Here is an 18857-nt window from a genome sequence, read left to right as displayed (position 1 = left end):
GTTATCCCATGTTTATATTTGACCAGTTACCCCCTATGCCCCTCAAAGCGTACGCTAGTGCATCTTATGATGCTGAACCAAACGACAACTCGGATGTGTCGTTTTTTTTTTTTTTTGCGGTTTTATCTTACAACAGATCCTGTACTAAATTACCCGCATCAATTGAGATATATCTCTCAAGGACGAAATAAAACCTCTTGTTTTTATAGCGAGCACATCAAAAGCAGATGAGTTTTTGACGCGAGGTCTTCTTGCCGTATTCTTTCGCGACATTCGTTGCATTTCCACGGTTTCGCGAGTGTACCATTAGACATATTCAAATGGCCTGCCTGTTCGTCATTCGTCGTGTTCGTCGGAAAACCATCCGGATTTCACGCAAATCGCCTCGCCGCTGTACAGCCAATGTTTCCGGAAAAGCTGGTACCGGGTGCAGCATTGAGAGCTTGCACAGAGGCTCAGCTTGCGCGCAACCGACACTGTCACATGCGCAAGACATTGCCTGGTTGTGACGAAATGCAGTCTTTACTTTGTACAGTCTGTTTATTTTTACGCGCCTATGCTTGCAATTTCTAAAAAGCTGGGGCAGCAGTTTCACTGAAGGTAAACACTACGCGCTTATTTCGATTTCCATGGTTCTCAATAGCTCGCCTAAGCCCAACTTTTTTTCTTTTTTTCTTTTTTTCTTTTTTTTTTTTTGCAACGGCTTAACACTGGGTGGCAAACAAAAACTGCCGCAAGACGGCCGCGTCTTTTGTTCGGAACGGGGTCTACCGATGTGACATAATGTTGTATTTAGCTGAAAACTCCGCTGGGTTGCCTGCACTGGCGCGATTAGAGCTGCGGGCATTTACTGCTATGAAATGATGGTAAAGCAAAAACATATTTTTGGAATATCTATGCCAAGCTCAGGTGTATGTGTTATTCATACTTAACTGTACGGGAAAGCTATTCAGGTTACTTCACATAGCGTGAAAAGTGTTTCCTTCTTCTGATTGAAAAACATCCTCAAGTCTCATTTGCCAGCCTGTTGCATCGATAGCATCGTCAAAATGGTTTTGGTTGCCGCCGTAGCAACACCGTAAGTGCGCTGTTAATATTGGAGGGCTGAAAATGTGAAAGAGTGCTTAACGTCGCTCAATAATATTTGAGCGCGTACACAATTACATACATTCAGTATCTTTTCTTTGTGTCTTTTTCATATAGCACAATCATTTCTGTTCCTGCCATAAGTGAACGAAAAGTAAGTAACAAAGCATTATACGCGGATTCAGGCTACGTGAGCCCGATACCTCGAATTTACCTGCTCTAACCAACATTCAGGAATACTTGTTGCCAGGCAATTTGGTGAATACTTGATGAATCTAGCCAATATTTTTTTTCCGAAAAAAAGCTCTGGAGGAAAGCAGAGCATGTGTAACGTTGCCGCACACACGTAGTAAAATGTGCAGTGCCTGTTTGCTCAGCAAGCGTACGCCTTAGCTTCTGGAGCAGGTGTTCAAGGAGTTGGATGAGTGGGTACTATTTTGTTGTCAAGTCGGAACAGCTCCCTATGCTCTTGCTAAGGCGGTGTTAAACAGTGTTAAATAACTGACTGCTAGTGTTGGCTGTACCAAGCCAGCGACAACTTCCTGTGGATGGTTCGAAAATTTAAGGCTGTGCTAATGCTGACTACAGACCACCCTCTTCTGAGATGCAGACGAAATGAAAGATTTTCTGTAATTGTATAGCAGCTGGCCCTTTCGTAGTGCTTAAGGCCAGTTTTGCTGACAGCAGGCTCTCCGCAGCAATTAAAACAAAGCTGGAAAGTTTTAGTGCGTACCCCGGAAATCTCTGCGTAAACGTTCGAACCCTGCTTTATTTTTTGCAATTAAAGCGGTGAGTTGGGCGCGTTGGTTACTGACTAATGAGCTCAAACTTCTAGATCTTTAACACAGGACGAACAAAAAGGGACGAAACTAGCGTGTGTTTCGTCTTTTCCTTCTTCGTCCTGTATTGAAGTTCGCTAGAAGTATGGGTTCATTTATTTTTTACACTTCGTTGTATCGAGACATGCAATGCCACATGGAGCGCTCAAGCATTTAGCCAGCGCTTAGCCCAACGCTTAATTTCAAATTACTCGCAGGTTTTTTTTTTCCAGAAGCGTAGCTACAAAGAGTGGTGGTGAACGTTTATTGGAGCAACAGGGGAAGGGGAAGGGGTGTGGGAGGCCTCCTTAGTCCTGAAGGCCTCGTGACCGCGCTGACTGGAGAGCCCGGGAGACCAGGGCCTGCTGGTGGGCTGGGTCCGGGCTGGTCAGCTCAGTCTCACACTGCTCCAGGGAGGGTGAGGGGAGGGGGTTAGGTGAGTAGGGGCAGGAGAATGCTAGATGGTAAGTGGTGAGAGGGGTATTGCAGTGCTGGCAGTGGGAAGGGTAGATAGTGGGGGCGATATGGTGTAGGATGGCGTGATTGAAGATTGTGCCAGTTTGTAGTCGGCGGTATGTGTAACATTCGTAGTTGGTGAGCGTGTGATGAGGAGGAGGGTATGTTCTTCGTGTGTGGGTATAGTGAGATAGAAGGGCATTGGAAGTGGTGTCGAGGGGTGTGAGTAAGTCAGGTGGGGATAACTGAGGTGTCCGGCTCGCCGGCTCCTTGGATGGGAATGCCCGGGAGTGAAGCGCTCGGGCGGCAGCATGCGCTGCTTCGTTCCCTGGGAGTCCAGCGTGACCAGGCGCCCAAATGAGTGTGATGGTAAGATCTTCGGGCAACCGTTGTAGGAGCGGGATGGCCTGGGGTGGGGCAAGGCCTGCTTGGTAGAGGCGACAGGCCTGCTGGGAGTCGGAGATGATTGTTAGGGAGTGAAGGCCTGAGTGGGTTGTTGCGCCGTGGGCGATTGCTAGGGCTTCGGCAGTGTCGACCTTGCATGAGCAGTATGTAGCCGCAGTTGCAATCTGCCCTGTGGAGTTGAGAGCGACAAGGGTGGTGCGAGTTGATGTTAGGTCATGGGCGACATCGGTGTAACGAACCTGAGGGTCGGCTTCGTATTTCTTATTCATGTAACGGACTCGTGCCTCCCGCCGGCCTCGGTTGTAGGTGGGGCGCATATGCTCTGGTATCGGAGTCACGCGCAGTCTTGTCCTGATGGTGGGCGGGAGGCGTTGGGGCTGCTCCGCATGATTCGGTGATGGCCAACCCAGCGCTTGGAGCACTGCCCGGCCTGCTGGGGTGAGCGCTAGCCTTCGCAGTTGAGAGGCGCGTTGTGCCTCAATATGCTCAGCAAGGGTGTTATGTAGTCCCAGCTTTAGCAATTATTCATTTGATGTATAGGTGGGCAGGCTGAGTGCCACCTTGTAGGCCTTGCGAATTAAGGCATCAAGCTTGGTGGTTTCGTGCTGCTGAAGGTTAAGGTACGGCGTGGCGTATGTCATTCTGCTCAGTAGGAGAGCTTGCACTAATCGGCATGTGTCCGGTTCCGTGAGGCCGTGATTTTTACTGCGTATCCTGCGTATAAGGTGAGTCAGCTGTGTGATGGATGCCTGCAGTTGCGAGAGGAGTGCTGCTCCAGTGCCGTCATGATGAAAGGGTACTCCAAGGATCCGGAGAGTAGGCACTGTGGGTATTGGTTGGCCTAATATAGTTACTTGAGGGTCAGGGGTGGGTGGGGGAGCGAGTCCTCTGGACCGTGCCCTGAGGATGAGGAGGGCGGATTTGGCTGGTTCACAAGTGAGGCCTCTCGGACGAAGGTAGGAGATGGTTTCGTCCACGGCTTGTTGGAGAGCGTCCTGTTGTTCGCCGCTGGAGCCAGAGGTGGCCCAAAGGGTTAGATCATCCGCATATAATGCGTGTCCGAGGTTGGGTATCTTCGCTAGCTTAAGAGGAAACCATTCTAGGATAGCAGTGCAGATGAGAACGTCTTGACTAGAAGAATAGTTATACAAGGTGATCAAAGATAAGTCGACAGGTTTTAGTAAAATTACACTCTTAAATGTACGTGAAGACAACCTCTACAGTGGGGTTATGCGCCCGGGGAGCCACAGAATGAGGTGTTGACTATTGATGTCGGTGGGAGCAATGGAACGGAAGATGATAGGTGTAACATTAACGAACAAGAAGAGAGCGGAGTGGGTCAAGGAAAAAACGCGTGCCAAGGACATATCAGTAAACATTAAGGAGAAGAAATGGGTGTGGGCAGGGCATGTAATGCAAAGGCGAGATGACCGTTGGTCATTAAGGGTAACAGGGTGGATCCCTAGAGAAAGCAGGTGTGGCAGGGGGCGGCGGAAAGTTAGATGGGCAGATGAGATCAAGAAGTTTGCGGGGATAAATCGGTCGCAGTTAGCACAGGACCGGGGTAATTGGAGATTAATGGGAGAGGCATTTGCCCTGAAGTGGGCGTAGATAGGCTGCTGCTGGTGGTGCTGCTGCTGATTATTATTATTATTATGATGATGCTGATGAATAATTAACTTTTTAGTGACTGCAGTAGGAAGGCATGTTTTTATTAAAAATGTTGACGCAATCGTGCTTATACGCAGTTTCATTTGGCAGAATTCTCATAGTGGATCCGCACCCCGAGATATAAAACTGCGAAGTTTAATTGCCGTTCTCATGATTGCGCATGCAAGACAGCCTGCACCGGCAGCATGCTCCTCCCTTTTGTGACGTACCTGCTGTGTGCGGTGTTCAGTTCGACAAAGGGGTGGAGGCGTTGGCAAAAGTCATAACTGCCACCCATTCAGTCTTGGTTGGCGTTATCGCAATCTGCAGTTCCCGGAACCGCTGTCGAAACACAGAACAAAAGGGAGGAGCTTTGCGCCGGTGTTCACTGTCTAGCATGCCTAATCATGCGAAGTGCGATTAAACTTCGCAGTTCGATTATCTCCGAGTACGGATCCGCTAGAAGAATTCTGCCGAATGAAACTGCCTAGAAACACAATATCATCTACTTTCCAATACAAACATGCCTTCTTACTGTAATAGTTGAAAAATTAATTTATCATATTTAGTTGATTGAGCCACCGACATCAATAATTACCATGTAATTATATGTCCCCCTGGGCGCATAACCTCACTGTAGAGGTGGTCTTCACGTAAATCGAAGCGCCTAATTTAAAAAAAACCTGTCGACTTAATTTTGACCACCTTGTATAGCGAACTTGTGTACTCGAATCTGATTACGATTGGTCAAGCAGAACTACACTTAAAATCTCTTCGCTTTACCGGCAGTTTAGCTTAACGAGAGCGAGTTTTGAACAACCGATTTTTATAACTGACAGCCCTTTTACGGACCCCGAGGGAAGCCTAAAGCATATAACTCTTCATAGTTAAGGAAGGTAATCCAGATGTGGGACTCTAATTTAAAGCAGGTTTCTGATTTTTTTTTTCGCGCGAATGGGTTCGTTTTGTTCGTTTCACTTGGGAGGACGGGCGCTGGGCCACTTTAGTTCCCATGGCAACCGATGTTCCCGTTTCGCATCCCGGGAGGCACATCACGCAAGGTTGCGCGCCGGTAGCTCTTATCTTTACAGAACATTGCATTCCGAGTTGGCGACGCAGGACTCCGGTGGCCGAGGTCTCGGCCATTTGACTTTCCCAGCAGAGGTACGCCGCTTCCCAGTACTTCTCGTCTCGTATTCGACAAGAAGCGCTGGCGCCGCGCAACCGCGGAAATATATCGGAATGGCAATGGATGCTTTACAAAAAGCGAAAATCAAGGAAAACGAAATACAGTAAAAGCTCGCTAATTCGAACTCGAAGGGGACCATAAAATAATTTGTATTAAGCTGAGTTCGAATTAACGGGTAGGCGCTAGAATGCATGGACATCGCGCCACACTGTGCAGGCGGAACGCAAAAAAGCCACCTCTAAACTCGATATCGCAAATTGCGCGCTAATACACGTTTGTTGCGCACGCCCCGTGATCGCAGCCCACACCAGCGACAGCGGCACAAAGAAAACCCTGCGGCGCGGCATCCGCTGCGGAAGCGCAATACGCTGTCGCAGCAGCGTAGCACGCGCGCTACACTATTGTTTGTCTGTTTCGTTCTTTTCCATCTCATGTAAATTTGGTTTGGTTTGGATTTACAACACATTGTAATAACTCTGGGCCGACTTCTTCTGCGAGGAGCGATGGAAACCAGGGGATCATAGTTCGAATTAACCGTTCTGTATACCGACGCGTTCAAATTATCGGAAGTTCCCCCCATTGAAATATACAGGGTGGTGCCGGGACCAGGGCGTCAGTTCGAATTAACCGGAAGTTCGAATTAACTGAGTTCGAATTAACGAGCTTTTACTGTAATAATCTCCTGCTCCCGCTGTGTTTTTTTTTTTTTCATCAACAATGCTGCTTTAACAATTTTCGCTTACTTGATTTCGCTGTGACATCAACTGCTTCTGTTGGTCACGCTGCAGTTCAGTTTGCTTCTAAATTCGTATTTGGGCTTAACGTTGCTGCATCCCTAAATTATCATTAAACCTAAAAACATTTTTTTGTAATTTCTCTCGGCACAGAACAATAATGTAAAAAAGGCAGTAAGAGTAAGAAGTACGTGTCTTTTTTAGGTTACACATGGCAACAATTTTTTGACGCTTGTAACTTTTGGGTGGCCCTTACTTCATTCCTTCTTTTTCTAGCGCGCAGCGTAGACCAGTTGCCGCCGGTACGCAAGTAGATGGGTTGAAGGAATGTGTTTGAAAACCTGGAAATTGCTCCCTGCGGCGCTTGATAGAATCTCACTTTTTCCGGCACTGCGCCCCGTATCAGCTACCTCTCTTGACAGCTGGTAAGTGGAAAAAGTTCACTTGCTCGAAAGTTTTTCGCGCGCCTAACAAATACGGAAATGAGAATATTGACAGAGCACGCAAAAATATTACCATAGACATTTCTTTAGGATTTCGCGCATAAAACATAGAAGGCATATCGAGAACAGCAGCGTTATCATAGTTTTTTTTCTCTCTCTTTTTTTTGCTTCCCGTTGAAACTTCAAATGGTCTTAAAGAAAGTTGGAGCGAAGACAGGGCGAAACGATATCCGGTGCCTGCCAAAGGCAGCTGATGGATGGCGACGCGTTATGTGCTTCTCGGAGAGCGCACCGCGCGCCGCATTTAACTCTTCGCGTAAAATTACGAGGTTCAGCCTTGAACAGAGAGAGAGAGAGAGAGAGAGAGAGAGGGAGAGAGAGAGCGAGAGAGGGAGAGAGAGAGAGAGAGAGAGAGAGAGAGAGAGAGAGAGAGAGAGAGAGAGAGAGAGAGAGAGAGAGAGAGAGAGAGAGAGAGAGAGAGAGAGAGAGAGAGAGAGAGAGAGAGAGAGAGAGAGAGAGAGAGAACGGGTCCTCACCGACACCAGCGCATGCTTTTATTTTACAGTAGAACCAATAGACACCCCGCCCCCCTTCTCCCACCACCAAAGAAAAAAAAAGAAAGTCGAAGCTAAGAATAACTGACGCCACACTCAAGGAACCTACAACTTGCATATGTTGTAATAGATGATGTCGAGGATTCGAGCTACCCGCCGCGGTGGCTCAGTGGCTAAGGCGTTGTGCTGCTGAGCACGAGGACGCGGGTTCAATTCCCAGCCACGGCGGCTGCTTCCCTGATGAAAGCGAAAGAAAAAACATCGTGTGTTCGTGATTTCGGTGGACGTTAAGGATCTCCAGGTGGTCAAAATTAATTCGGAGCCTTCCACTACAGCACGCCTCACCACCTGCGGAGCGTCGGTGTGCTACACCCCACAACCAGCCTGCTACACACACGCGCGCGCGCGCACTGCGAAGATTTTGATTTAGTAAAGATTGGGATAGTAAACACTCCCATTTGGATAGCAGTAGGTTTATGGGTGGGTAGTGGGCCTTGGGGAAGCGGCTAACATTTTATCTTTAGCGCCTCTAACGGCAACAGAACAGTACGTTCGAATAACCAAAAGTTTGCGGATTGAGAAAGCTGTTTACACTTCGGGAAAACACAGCTTAGTTGTACAAGTAAAGTACATATTTAATATTTAATACTCACAATGCTGCTTGTTCGAACGCCAAGCCATATAACGGACTCCCCACTTTGAGTCAGTCTCTAGACTTACTGAGAGGAGGGCTCAAAAGAGGACGAACCTGGTTGCAGTAGCTGCGTATGGACTCGAAGGTGCAGTCGATGACAGGGCGCGTGATCTCGAAGATGTCGTCGAAGTTGAGGTGCCGGCCGCGGGCCCGGCTCTCCTTCCAGAGATGGCCGGCGAGACGAAGCAGGCCCTTCCCCGCTTGCACGATGCCGAAGTCTCGTCCGAACAGCACGTGGAATGGGAAGGCCGCGCACATGGTCCGCACGCCCATGGGCAGGTCCTCGGGCCGGTTGCTCAACGTCTCGGACGCGTGGCTGCAGGGCGCGGGGAGGAAGAGAGAACATTTCTCGTTCAGTGGCACAACTGGTGGCTACTTTTAGAGCGCAGCTTTTAAACGCCCGCTCCAGTGGGTTCTAGGAGCCCCTGCCAATGGCCTTGTTCGAACAGAGAGCGAGGAGGACAGCGGAGGAGAAGAGTACTGAGGAATTGTGAGGGGGAAAGCGATGTGTCGCTAGTGCGGCATGAGTAGTGCTCCGTGGCGGCGACCCTGTGCGATATAACGCCAGAGTAACGCGCGCCGTCGTGCGTTCTCCGATGACGCGATCACTTCCGAAGCCAAAGGAAGTGCTTCGTCCACCGCTTCGGCTAGACGAGCTCCCCGAGCACAGGCTGAGCCCCGCTGACGCCGCAATCCAGGGGTGCGCGCCGCCGAAGCAGCAGCTATGCGCCGTCGCAGAAAAGGCTATGCTGTTCGTGTTCCGCTCACATTTCGCATTAGGGAGTATCATAATGGTCAGCCAATTTTTTTTTTGCTCTTTATGACAGTCGTGATACCACTTGCAAAAACAAGCGGTTTCCAAACAAGGTTAGTTTGGTTATGCCGAAGGCCTGCGGCGAGATTCAACCAGGAAGTGCTCATGACCTGGCTGCGATGCAGTCCCATTTTCCCGAATAAAAACTTCTGTTTCTTCAAATTAATTCTTTTTGGAAGTTAACGTCCGTTCATTGTACTTGTGTTCCCTAGTCCTGTTTCTTGTGCGATTTTTTTACTTAAATTAGCTATTCAAAAAGGCGGCGGTATACCTAAATGAAAGTCCACATTGTCTCGTTTCGGCATGGAGTGCACTCACAGTGATGCAGCCAAGATTATAAAATGAACGGGTGAAAGAAGAAGGGAATGTGTGATGTAATATGTGACTAAAAAACTCCAACAACACTTCGGCACACCTTATGAGCTGTGAGTGAGAAAGCATTCACAGCTCTTTAGGAGTGCTTAAAGGAGCCATGAAGACAAAATACAAGTAAGGTTTATTAGAAAGACTGCTTATTCCCGATAACAATGATACCAATATCATCGCAATCTTCGAAAAAATAACGGAGATATTGAAGAAAACATGTGAAGCAGTCGCGACCCCCTAGCCAATTTCATGCAACTTTTCTATGGCGTCACGGAACCTTGTTTGTGCGATTGGCGGCCGCCTAACTGAGCTGTCGCTACGACACATGACTGGACGTCTATAATGGGGCCTCTAGTTCCATTTGACCGCATCACTCGAATGCTAACGTGCAGTTAACGCACTGAAAATTATGTTTTATTGTTGGCCCGTATGACGTCATTCTTGCTCATAACACGTCACTGTGGCGAGAAATTTGAAAGTTTTTAAATACTTCTTGCCTTTTTTCATTAAAAAAACATCTTTTGTGGCTGTAATGGAGCTGAGCGAGATACTGAATCCTAGTTCTTTCCAATTACACGAAGTTGTATTTTCTCGTCATGGCTCCTTGGAGGCGCTGTGGGCGCCACTATGTAAGGGCCAACATCGCCAGCAGGAATGGAAGGTGGGATCTGCCGCCCAAACCGCACTGGCTCGGGGTGACTGCTGCGCCACTGGTTTAGGCAGCGGCAGTTGCGTGCAGCCCGGGCAGGGGGGGGGGGGGGGGGGGAGGTGGGGGGGGGGGGGGGATCGGCGTGCTAGAGTCACCTCTTACTTATTCATAAAAACCATCCCGGATATTCCTCATGGTTTTATTTTCCTCTTCATTATTTTATGTCAAGCCCGAAAAAATCCTTCAGCTCCGGGAAATTCGCGTCGAATACAAATTATTGTGTCACAGACTGCTGACGTTTAAATGAAAGTGAAGTAAAATATACGCTTGTTTCTTTCCTTACGCGATAGTCAACTTGAGTGTTCAAGAGACTCCAATGAACGAAGATAACAAAAGAAAATCAGTGTCGACTAACGAAACATAAAACTGATAGCTAAACGCCCTCAACAATTATTTAGATCGAATCGCGCCGCACTTTCACACCGATACACACGCCTGTCGGAATAGCGGGAACGACATGTTATGGACTGGAAGAACGCTGTCGACTCATAATTCCTGGCTTTATCTAGCTTATGTCTCATCATGTGGCGATGCAATACTAAGTGGGACTTGTCCTCTATTGTCTTGCTTGCCACGGCGGTTTTCTATTGTGGGGGCAGCGCCCGGTCACTGAACACAGGCGAACATAACGCGACTCATCGACAAGCCGCGCTACTTCATGTTCGATATCTCTACGCGGCTCGGCGACGCCTACAACGCTTCTCATGACGAATGAAGCAGCACCACTAAGGCGGTGAACGATTAACCTACTAACGCGCCAGCCAATTCTCAAACCCAAGATGTCTCAAACAATGCTCATCAGAGATGTGGTTCTCGCAGCCCGTTGCACGTCGCTCCAGATCTCCAGACAAGGGTGCAGACGACTGTGCTACGACAGCCAAATGCAAGATGTAACACATCATACGCCCGTCAGGCAAAATGGAGTGGTTTTAATAGAGGTTCTATGGCCGAAAAGAGATTCGTTTGCCGGACATAAGAAAAACAGCGCAAACGAAAGACGAAGAAAGGAACCACAGAACACCGCACCTGTGCTCTGTGGTTCCTTTCTTCGCCCTGTCGTTTGCGTTGTTTTTCTTCGTATTACAATGTACCAACTGACCCGTCATCAAACGCTTGGGCATCTAGAGGTCAACGAAAGGTTTGAAATTAACATTTACAAATTACTGAAATTAAACATTGCATATTAGGCTCGTTAAAATGTCGTTTATGGAAGGAAGCTGGCTCGCTTATCCAAGTAACTGACTGTAATGAATGCTGGCCCGTTTAGTAGCGCCGACGCCCGTGACACCGTGGGCCCTCGGCGTTGTACCCTCACTGCGGGGCCGGGGCAAACGGCGTCGCATCAGCCGCAATTAGGCGGCGACGGAGCACGCTGAGCGGGGTGGCCTGGCGGCGCTCTTTGAAGGCTCATAAGCAATTTAGGGCGTCATAAGCCGTCCCGCAACACGTGGGGCTCGCGAACGCCGACGTTCTCCCTCGGGAACGGAACGCGACGACGGGCACGGAGGGCGTATACGCGTTCGCACTGGCAAGCAAAAACCGAAGGGAACCGGGAAGGAAACACGCATTAGCAACGCGCGGCCTCGTCAAGGCTGTCACTGCGTTCCTTTATCAGCCACGCCGGCCATGCTACGTTGCGTCCTCTCTCTCGGTTCTCAGCATCCCGTCCGCACGCCACATTTTCATCACGCAAATTGCCGCGGTTGATTCCGGCGAGTTCGGGGAAAAATAAAATCTGGTGCTGGCTCGGAAGATGGCGCTGGCGTCCAGCCACTACGTACTCTCCACGGTTTACATTGTGAGACAATACATTCAAGAATGTCAAAAAGGAAATCCAATTTCATACCCCGAGTGGGTTGCGAGCCAATCCAAGGGCCTTAAATAAATAAAAAAAGACTACAGTACCATGATTGCGAAAAGAGAATATCTATTGATTTATAACAACCGGTGGCACTGATTCAAGCCCGGAGATATCTGCCGCGCGGCCCTTGCCGACAAGTGTGAACATTTTTGGAACTTCAGGGAATGACGCCAAGAAACTATAGAACCGCTACAAGCCACCGGCAAGCTGGCCCTCCGGGCCCCTTTCTGGCAAGCGGGCGTCCGCTTCTTCGACACGCTCGTGCAGAAGGCTCCCTGTCGTGCAGAAGCCACGACAGGAAACGTGGGCCCTTTGCTAATTAGGTGGGAATGGTGGAGGAAACAGCAAGCCATAGTATTTGCTGCTGTCACCGAAAAATGACCGCCCAACCTGTTTTTCGTGTTCCGTAGCTTGCCAAATTAGAAGTTCGGGCTGCTCTCCCGCCCATTTTTACACGGGCTGTGCAAGTTCGACCTGGCCCGCTTCGAATTTTCGTTTGAACGGTACTGAACAATTGGGAGCCTGGTTCTGATGTTACAGGTGCGGGCGTTTATTTATTTATTTTTTTTTACTTGTTTATGTTTTATTAGATGGATGTATGCCACTGACCTTGGAAGCAGGCAGCTCTTGCCTTCCTTGTTCTGCTCTGTTATTTCCAAGGTGACGTGGGCTCTGTCTCCAAACTCCGACACCACGGATATGTCCGCCCGGACCTCAGTGTTGAAAAACTCTTTCCCGACCACCTTGACGATTCCCAGCACGATTGGGTGGAGCCCTGCGAGTAGGGAGAGAGAGAGGGGGGTAATGTTTGTCAGAATAAGGCCTTCCTTGAGGCGGTTGTCAATAGAACGTAAAGACAACTTCAAACTAGATAGCCATCTCGCCAGCTGAAAGAGAACTTCTCAGTGAGAGTGGCGAGGAAAAATCCTCACTTACTCACTCGTACGGCTGACAAAATGCCTAAGGTGCATCGCAGCACTGACACGACGATTGCGGCGGTGTCTTAGAGCTTTCATCATTCATCACGTCGTTCATCACGTCGCAAGTGACTTTCAGCCGCCGGCGTACAAAGTGCACCTTTATTTCTCATCGTTTCGCTTCCTCTGACTCTCGTCGCTGCTGTACCACGTAACTAGCCGAAGCTGAAAAGGATGCTTCGCCTGCGTTTGATCGCATGCACCATCCCGTCACTTCGAGCCGTCGTTTTGCTCAACAAGAGCTGGAGCACTGTGTGTCCTTTTCAACCTCCCGCCATGCTGATAGTGCGCCCGAGCCAAGGAAAAAATCCCGGGCCATCTCCACTAACGTGAAACCTGGGAAGGGGTGAAGCATGCAGTTTACAAGTGTATTCTTGGCGCCTTGGCGTTCTTGTGAACGGAGACGAAACCGCTTGAAGGTAGAGGATACAGCTTTGCTGTAAAAGTCTCTTGTCTTTGAAGCACGAAGCTCTCTAGCGCGAGGCGTAAACGAGTGCACCGGTGTTCTTTTAGTACGAGTTACGAAACGCCCCAGAGCGAGGCGTAAACGAGTGGCCCGGTGTTTTAGTACCGTGGCTATATGAAACGATGATTACGACGACGATGTATGGAGACGCCAACAGCACAGAAACGTGTTCTTCACGCCAATACCGCGTCATTTCATAATGACGGCCTGCATTTTAGAGATTTTGGCCCCAGCCCCTCTTTAGGAGCAGTGCATAGGCGGCTACTATAAAAACCTCTTTAGGGAGGGGGGCCATGATACCATTCTTTTTACAGAAAGCACGGCGCCTAACGCCCACCCACAAATACTTGGGAAGCCGCGTATGTAGTACCGCCGCGGTAGTCAAAACTGAGCTTTCGATAAGACCGCACAGTACAACCAAGAGCGAAAAGAGAGACCAGAAACAGCCGGAACGAACAAACTAGCAGGCCCTGATACGGCTCGGCCGTGGCTTCCTTCCGTCCGTGTATTTTGTGCTGTCGTACAAGGCAGTAGTTCCCTTCTGCCGCCCCCGCAAAGATCACGGGCGGCCAGGAGACTCGAGATGAGGGGCTGCTGGAGCTGCTTTGGGCCGAGAAGATTGCCGGAGGAACGTGACGATCAATACGTGCGATCGATGCTCCAGAAAGGTGAAGGAGCGTGACAAAGCGACAAGACAGATGTGTTGGTCTCGGGCTCCTATAAACGACAGGGGTGAAGACGTGGCGCAATATAGAAAGAAATAACGAAACGGGACATTGGAGGAGAGGTCGCGTGCCTTCCTTCCTAATCATACGTCTCGGCGTTATGTCTTCTCTGTTTTTTTCCCTGGGCACTTGGCTAAAGGAGGCATCCATTCGAAACCACTAGGCTTGAGCTGGAATAGTCAGGATCCTTATTCCAGAAGCAGCCATTAGTGCCGCTTCGTGGAGATCAAAGTAGCAGTCAGCTGCACACATCGGTAAGGGGAAGCTCTTTCATCTCGATATGAGCATGATGTATTCTTTGTGGCTGCGCCTTTATGAAGCAATAGGACTGCCGTAATACGTCTTTACGCCATTGCCTCGAGCCAGCTCCCTCATTGTGAGTAGAGGTGCCGGCGGAAGGCGGCCTCGGCGGAGATGAATTCGAAGTTCGTTTTCCTTGTCTCGCCTTTTGTGCGCTTTCTGTCTTGCCCCCCCCCCCCCCCCCCTTTCCCCCCCCCCCACTCCCCCCCCCCCCCCCTTCACTTTTGCTTGTTTGGGAGTCCGGGGCTCACATCAGAAAAAAACTTATATACAAAGGCACATTTTTTAGCATAGATTGATAGCGAGAGCTGGATTACACACATCATTCCCTTTCGCTTGACAAAGAAGCGAAAAAGAATTGAACAAGCTTTCTGTACGGATGGCTACCCTAATTTTGAGCTTAAAAACGTTCCAAGCAGCATCAAACTTGTGTTACCTTGAGCTACGTGCATTGGATGTCGACATTTTCTAGGTCACAGGCCGCAATGCATTCCCTAGGTCGACCTTTTGTCAGGTAAAGCCAGAAAGGTAAAGTGGCGTCGGAAATACGTGATGGACTTGCTTTCTATGGGCCCTGTGTTCGTTTCCATCCAGCCTCAATTTTTCCCATTTTTTTCCCAACTCAATTAGTTTAGTCTTATTCTTTTGGCTCCTCCGGTCATTTCAGGAGCCGTTTCGCTGTTACAAACGCCGGCAAGCGACCGTTCTGCTGAGTGGGCCCTTTCCCGCCATAAAATCTTAAAAGGCACGCCAGCACTCATTATTAGTTGTGGATTCGGTAGCATTGCTGTCCAATTGCACGACGCTGAGGGTCGCCATGCTCAGCGCGCCGCACACTGACTGAAATCAAACTGGCTTAAGCAGAAACACCACCCCGCTTCTCATGTGTCTTAGCTTTTTGTGCTTGCTGTCCGGGGTAACCTAGCAATGACTTCCTTTGGTGCACAGTGCTTAAGCTCTGCAGCGCAAAAACCGTGTTATGGAAGATTTTCATCGAACTTTATTACTCCCTGAACAACCCAGAAAACGCCTGTTAGCGTCCCTCTAACCTTCAAGCTCAGCCAATGTCAAACAAGTAACTCTTGCGGTTTCACGGCGCCAACGGAAGCGCCTCCGACCAAGCCTCGGCTCCGACCGGACCATTGCGCGGTGCCGACGGCGTCCTCATTAGAAGCGTCTAATCGCTCGTTTGTTCTAAGGGGAGGGATGTGAAGAGAGAGAGAGAGAGAGAGAGAGAGAGAGAGAGAGAGAGAGAGAGAGAGAGAGAGAGAGAGAGAGAGAGAGAGAGAGAGAGAGAACCGCTATTAGAAGACGATGACCACTTGTCACGATGGACGAAAGGAATGTGGAGGGAGGGTAAGAGAAAATAAACAAATGCTGGTCGTTCTCAGTAGGGTCAATAAGTGGGCCAGTTCTTGGAACCAGCAATTAATGGGCCAGTTCGTGGTGATTGCAATAGGGACCGCAATAAAGTCAAGCGTTCGTGCAGGTTAGACCCGTGCTAGACCGCTTTTAATTCAGTAAACTGCTATTTCAAATGCAAGTTCAGCCAAGGCCAAGCCAGTGCTTCGTGCGCTTCCGAAGGGGCAGCGCCTAAACGCTAGACAATTCTGAGGGGAGGGGTGCGAGGAGGAGTACAGCGGAAAAAAGCAAGGGAGTATGCCATCAGAAAATGATACAAGGAGGCGCTGCTGGATCAAAGTTTACTGCGCGTTCGCGCCTACAGCGGGGGCACGCCAAGTATCGTCTGTGTTTTGTCTTGCCGTGCAATTGTGTGCGCGTTCAGTGCGCGCTGTCGCCCAAACACCTAGCTTCCGCTCGACAAACTTGGCTTAACCGCGTTCAACCACAGCAAAACTTATGTCGGCGCTTGCATGCATGTATCGTACCCGAGGCGCAAAATTCTTTCTTATGAATGATTGCCGTCAATGCTCGGGAGAAAAAAAATTTGCCCATACCTTTCACCTAAATTCTGCGCCACCTTTGTGTCTAAGAAGGTTCTCCGGTCATTCGCGTTCCCGGAGTGGAATGGCTCCTAATTTATTCATATTGTTGGAACACCCTCACACATATTTCGGACATTTCCACTAACTTGTAGACTTCGAAAAAGATCAGACATGCTCCCTCGGCTCACATTTTACGACCAATCAATGAAAGCACACTACATTTATCGAGGGGCTATCATAAGCTGCCCCGCATTTTTGCCAAGTCTTTGCCTTCCGGACGACCAAAAAAGCGAAAGAATGCAGGGATATTTCACGTGCCCAAGATGGTAATACTTTCAGTTGATGTAACCTTAGGATACAGGGAAAATACAGCAGCGTGTAAGGGGCTCAGTGACACTATAGGACGTACATTCATTGATTTGGTTTTCTCACTGCAATTGAATGCATTCAGAATCGCGCGGCTCGTATCGCTATAGCTATTTAATCTCGTACACTAAAAGTACCTTCAACTCAACTAAGGCATTGCAATCTTAACAGTTCAGAAAGAAAGTGCCCGCCCTACATTTCTTTCATGAAGGAATATTGTAACCCCGATACTAAACTCAACTTTCACCATTGGCATAATTATATTTTTGCAACATTCAATGTTGTGACACGGAGCCACCGCAGTGTCCGGGTCACTCATCCTGCAAGCGATTTGTCTGCAGTTCGCTACGCTGAACGCACAATCCGCATTATGTAAGGATGGGGCGGATTCACTCTGCATGTAACGTAACGTGCTTGTAACTGGCCTTTTCGGTCGCTGTAATAATGAAGCAGGATCTGCCCACAGGGTCCCGGCGTGACACGGAAGGAGGGCGCACGCATGCCCGGGTACGTGGAGGCCAGATGGTCGTGCAGGTTGTCAAGGTTCGTCAAGAAGTCGGCCATGTTGGAGCCCAGCACGCGCAGGATGTGGTCGTAGCCGTGCTGTTGGCAGAAGTACAGGAAGTGCTCGCCGAACGCCTCCAGGCATGTGTCCAGGTCGAGCCCTGCACACACGCACAAGATGCATGCCCGACTCGTTCCGTACGAGCGGAAGGAAGCCGGAAAACGTCCCAAATATGTTGCGATTGCCAATGTTCAAGCCTAGGTGCTTAGTCATGGTCGCAGCGCCTCAAAAGGCAAACTAAAGTTTTCTTTCGTCTTCCTTTTAGTGTGGCTGCCGGGAGTACTACTCATGTGCAACCGCTTATGCGTAATTTACTTATAAAAACACGTAAAGCGATGTTACACCGCGATAATGATATCATGGACTGCGACGTAGGTAAATGTATTCACATATCTGTGATCTGTGACTCTCACTTTACCTGTGTGCGATGTTTTAAAGAAGAAAATGACCGCTATGATTGAAGTACCTACTGCTCAGGAAATGTAAAGATATAGAGACAACACAATAGAGGAAAACATACAGGACACCACAATAAAGAGGACAACACAAACGCTTTCTTGTTACGGCAGCATGGCTGTTCTTACTCGGCCCTTGTCATTCGCGCTCTCTTTATCAGGCATTTAATAACAACAGCCTTCAGCCCCTATACCTTCAGTGCCTACAGGTTAAGGCATTAATCGGTTGGCGTTGTGTAAAACAACAACGGCAAAAGAACCGCAAGCTGAATCTGTATGAGAAGGAAGGTGAATACCTAGATGCGAACAACCAATCGTGTACTGTAGTGGCACTGCTATACACTTTTTGTTGCATACCCGTCGGCAGCAGTCACTTTGGGTGATGCTTTTTCGCGATTTATTATGCCCGATTTTCAGCAAGCAACAGTATGGTTTTGACTTGTCAGTGACACTCTTCAGGCCTCGCTGAAAGTGACAATGGGCTGTTAGTCAAACTGAACCGTGTTCGAGGATGTTTCCATTCTCCAGCCTCTGTGTGGACTTTCCTAAGAGCTTTGCCGCCCCTTCCTGCGGGGTGTCGAGCCCGTAAAAAAAGAGAAAGGGGCCCCAAAAAAGAAAAGGGTCGAGCTGTAGTTTTGTTTATAAGGTATTATTTCCTCAAGTGCATTATTATTTGCCATATCTCACTGATCCCTCACTGATTTTCTTCTGTTCTCGCTCAATATGCCAATTTAAACGAAGTCCAATACAGAGGCCACGAACGATTTAGGGCAGTTGCTAATCGCTTTTTATGAAACGATAACAGAAATGGGCCCTTAGTCACGGTGCGAGGCACAACGTTGGGTTGCGATTAAGCCACAAGTCTCAATCTAACCTGCTTCGCCTGTGATGGAGCGCTAACGGATAACACATCGGACATGAGTCACCGAATAAACAATGACGCCGTCCCTTAAACACTCAGGTGCCGATAAACAGGTTGTTCACATTAATATGAAATTTCTATCGTAGAGGTTCGTATGAAACTTTTTTTTCCTAGGTGTATGACTTGGAGCTTGAAAATTACGTTTGTAAGAACAAAAAAAAATGTAGACATCTTCCGGAGCCTGCGAAGTGGGTCTTCTGGAGCCTATCATGACCGAGTAAGAACCCGACATCGCCGTTGTTTCTGAGAGTGGCACATTCTGGGCCGCGGAGAGGTACTGGATTTTTATGCAAGCAATGCCCGCAACAAAAGGGCACTTCTTGGGCAACGTACGAGGGAAAGTACTCAGTATAATA

At 48.9% G+C, this 18857-nt stretch overlaps 1 protein-coding gene across 1 annotated transcript in view; it reads right to left on the bottom strand.

Annotated features, from left to right (window-relative positions):
* Nucleotides 1–18857, bottom strand: part of LOC144173957 (guanylate cyclase soluble subunit beta-1-like) — a 156642-nt gene that overhangs the window by 40912 nt on the left and 96873 nt on the right. The window contains exon 6 of the mRNA XM_077702332.1: nt 8084–8345. Within this exon, the coding sequence (XP_077558458.1) occupies nt 8084–8345 (262 nt within the window). The remainder of the gene's footprint in view (nt 1–8083; nt 8346–18857) is intronic.

The sequence above is a fragment of the Haemaphysalis longicornis genome, unplaced genomic scaffold (genome assembly GCF_048455015.1).
Source record: "Haemaphysalis longicornis isolate Haplotype H1 unplaced genomic scaffold, Haemaphysalis longicornis Haplotype H1 scaffold_3, whole genome shotgun sequence".
NCBI classification, from domain to species: Eukaryota; Metazoa; Arthropoda; class Arachnida; order Ixodida; family Ixodidae; genus Haemaphysalis; species Haemaphysalis longicornis.
The sequence above is the reverse complement of the archived record's forward strand: the minus strand, read 5'-3'. Positions and strand labels throughout refer to the sequence as shown.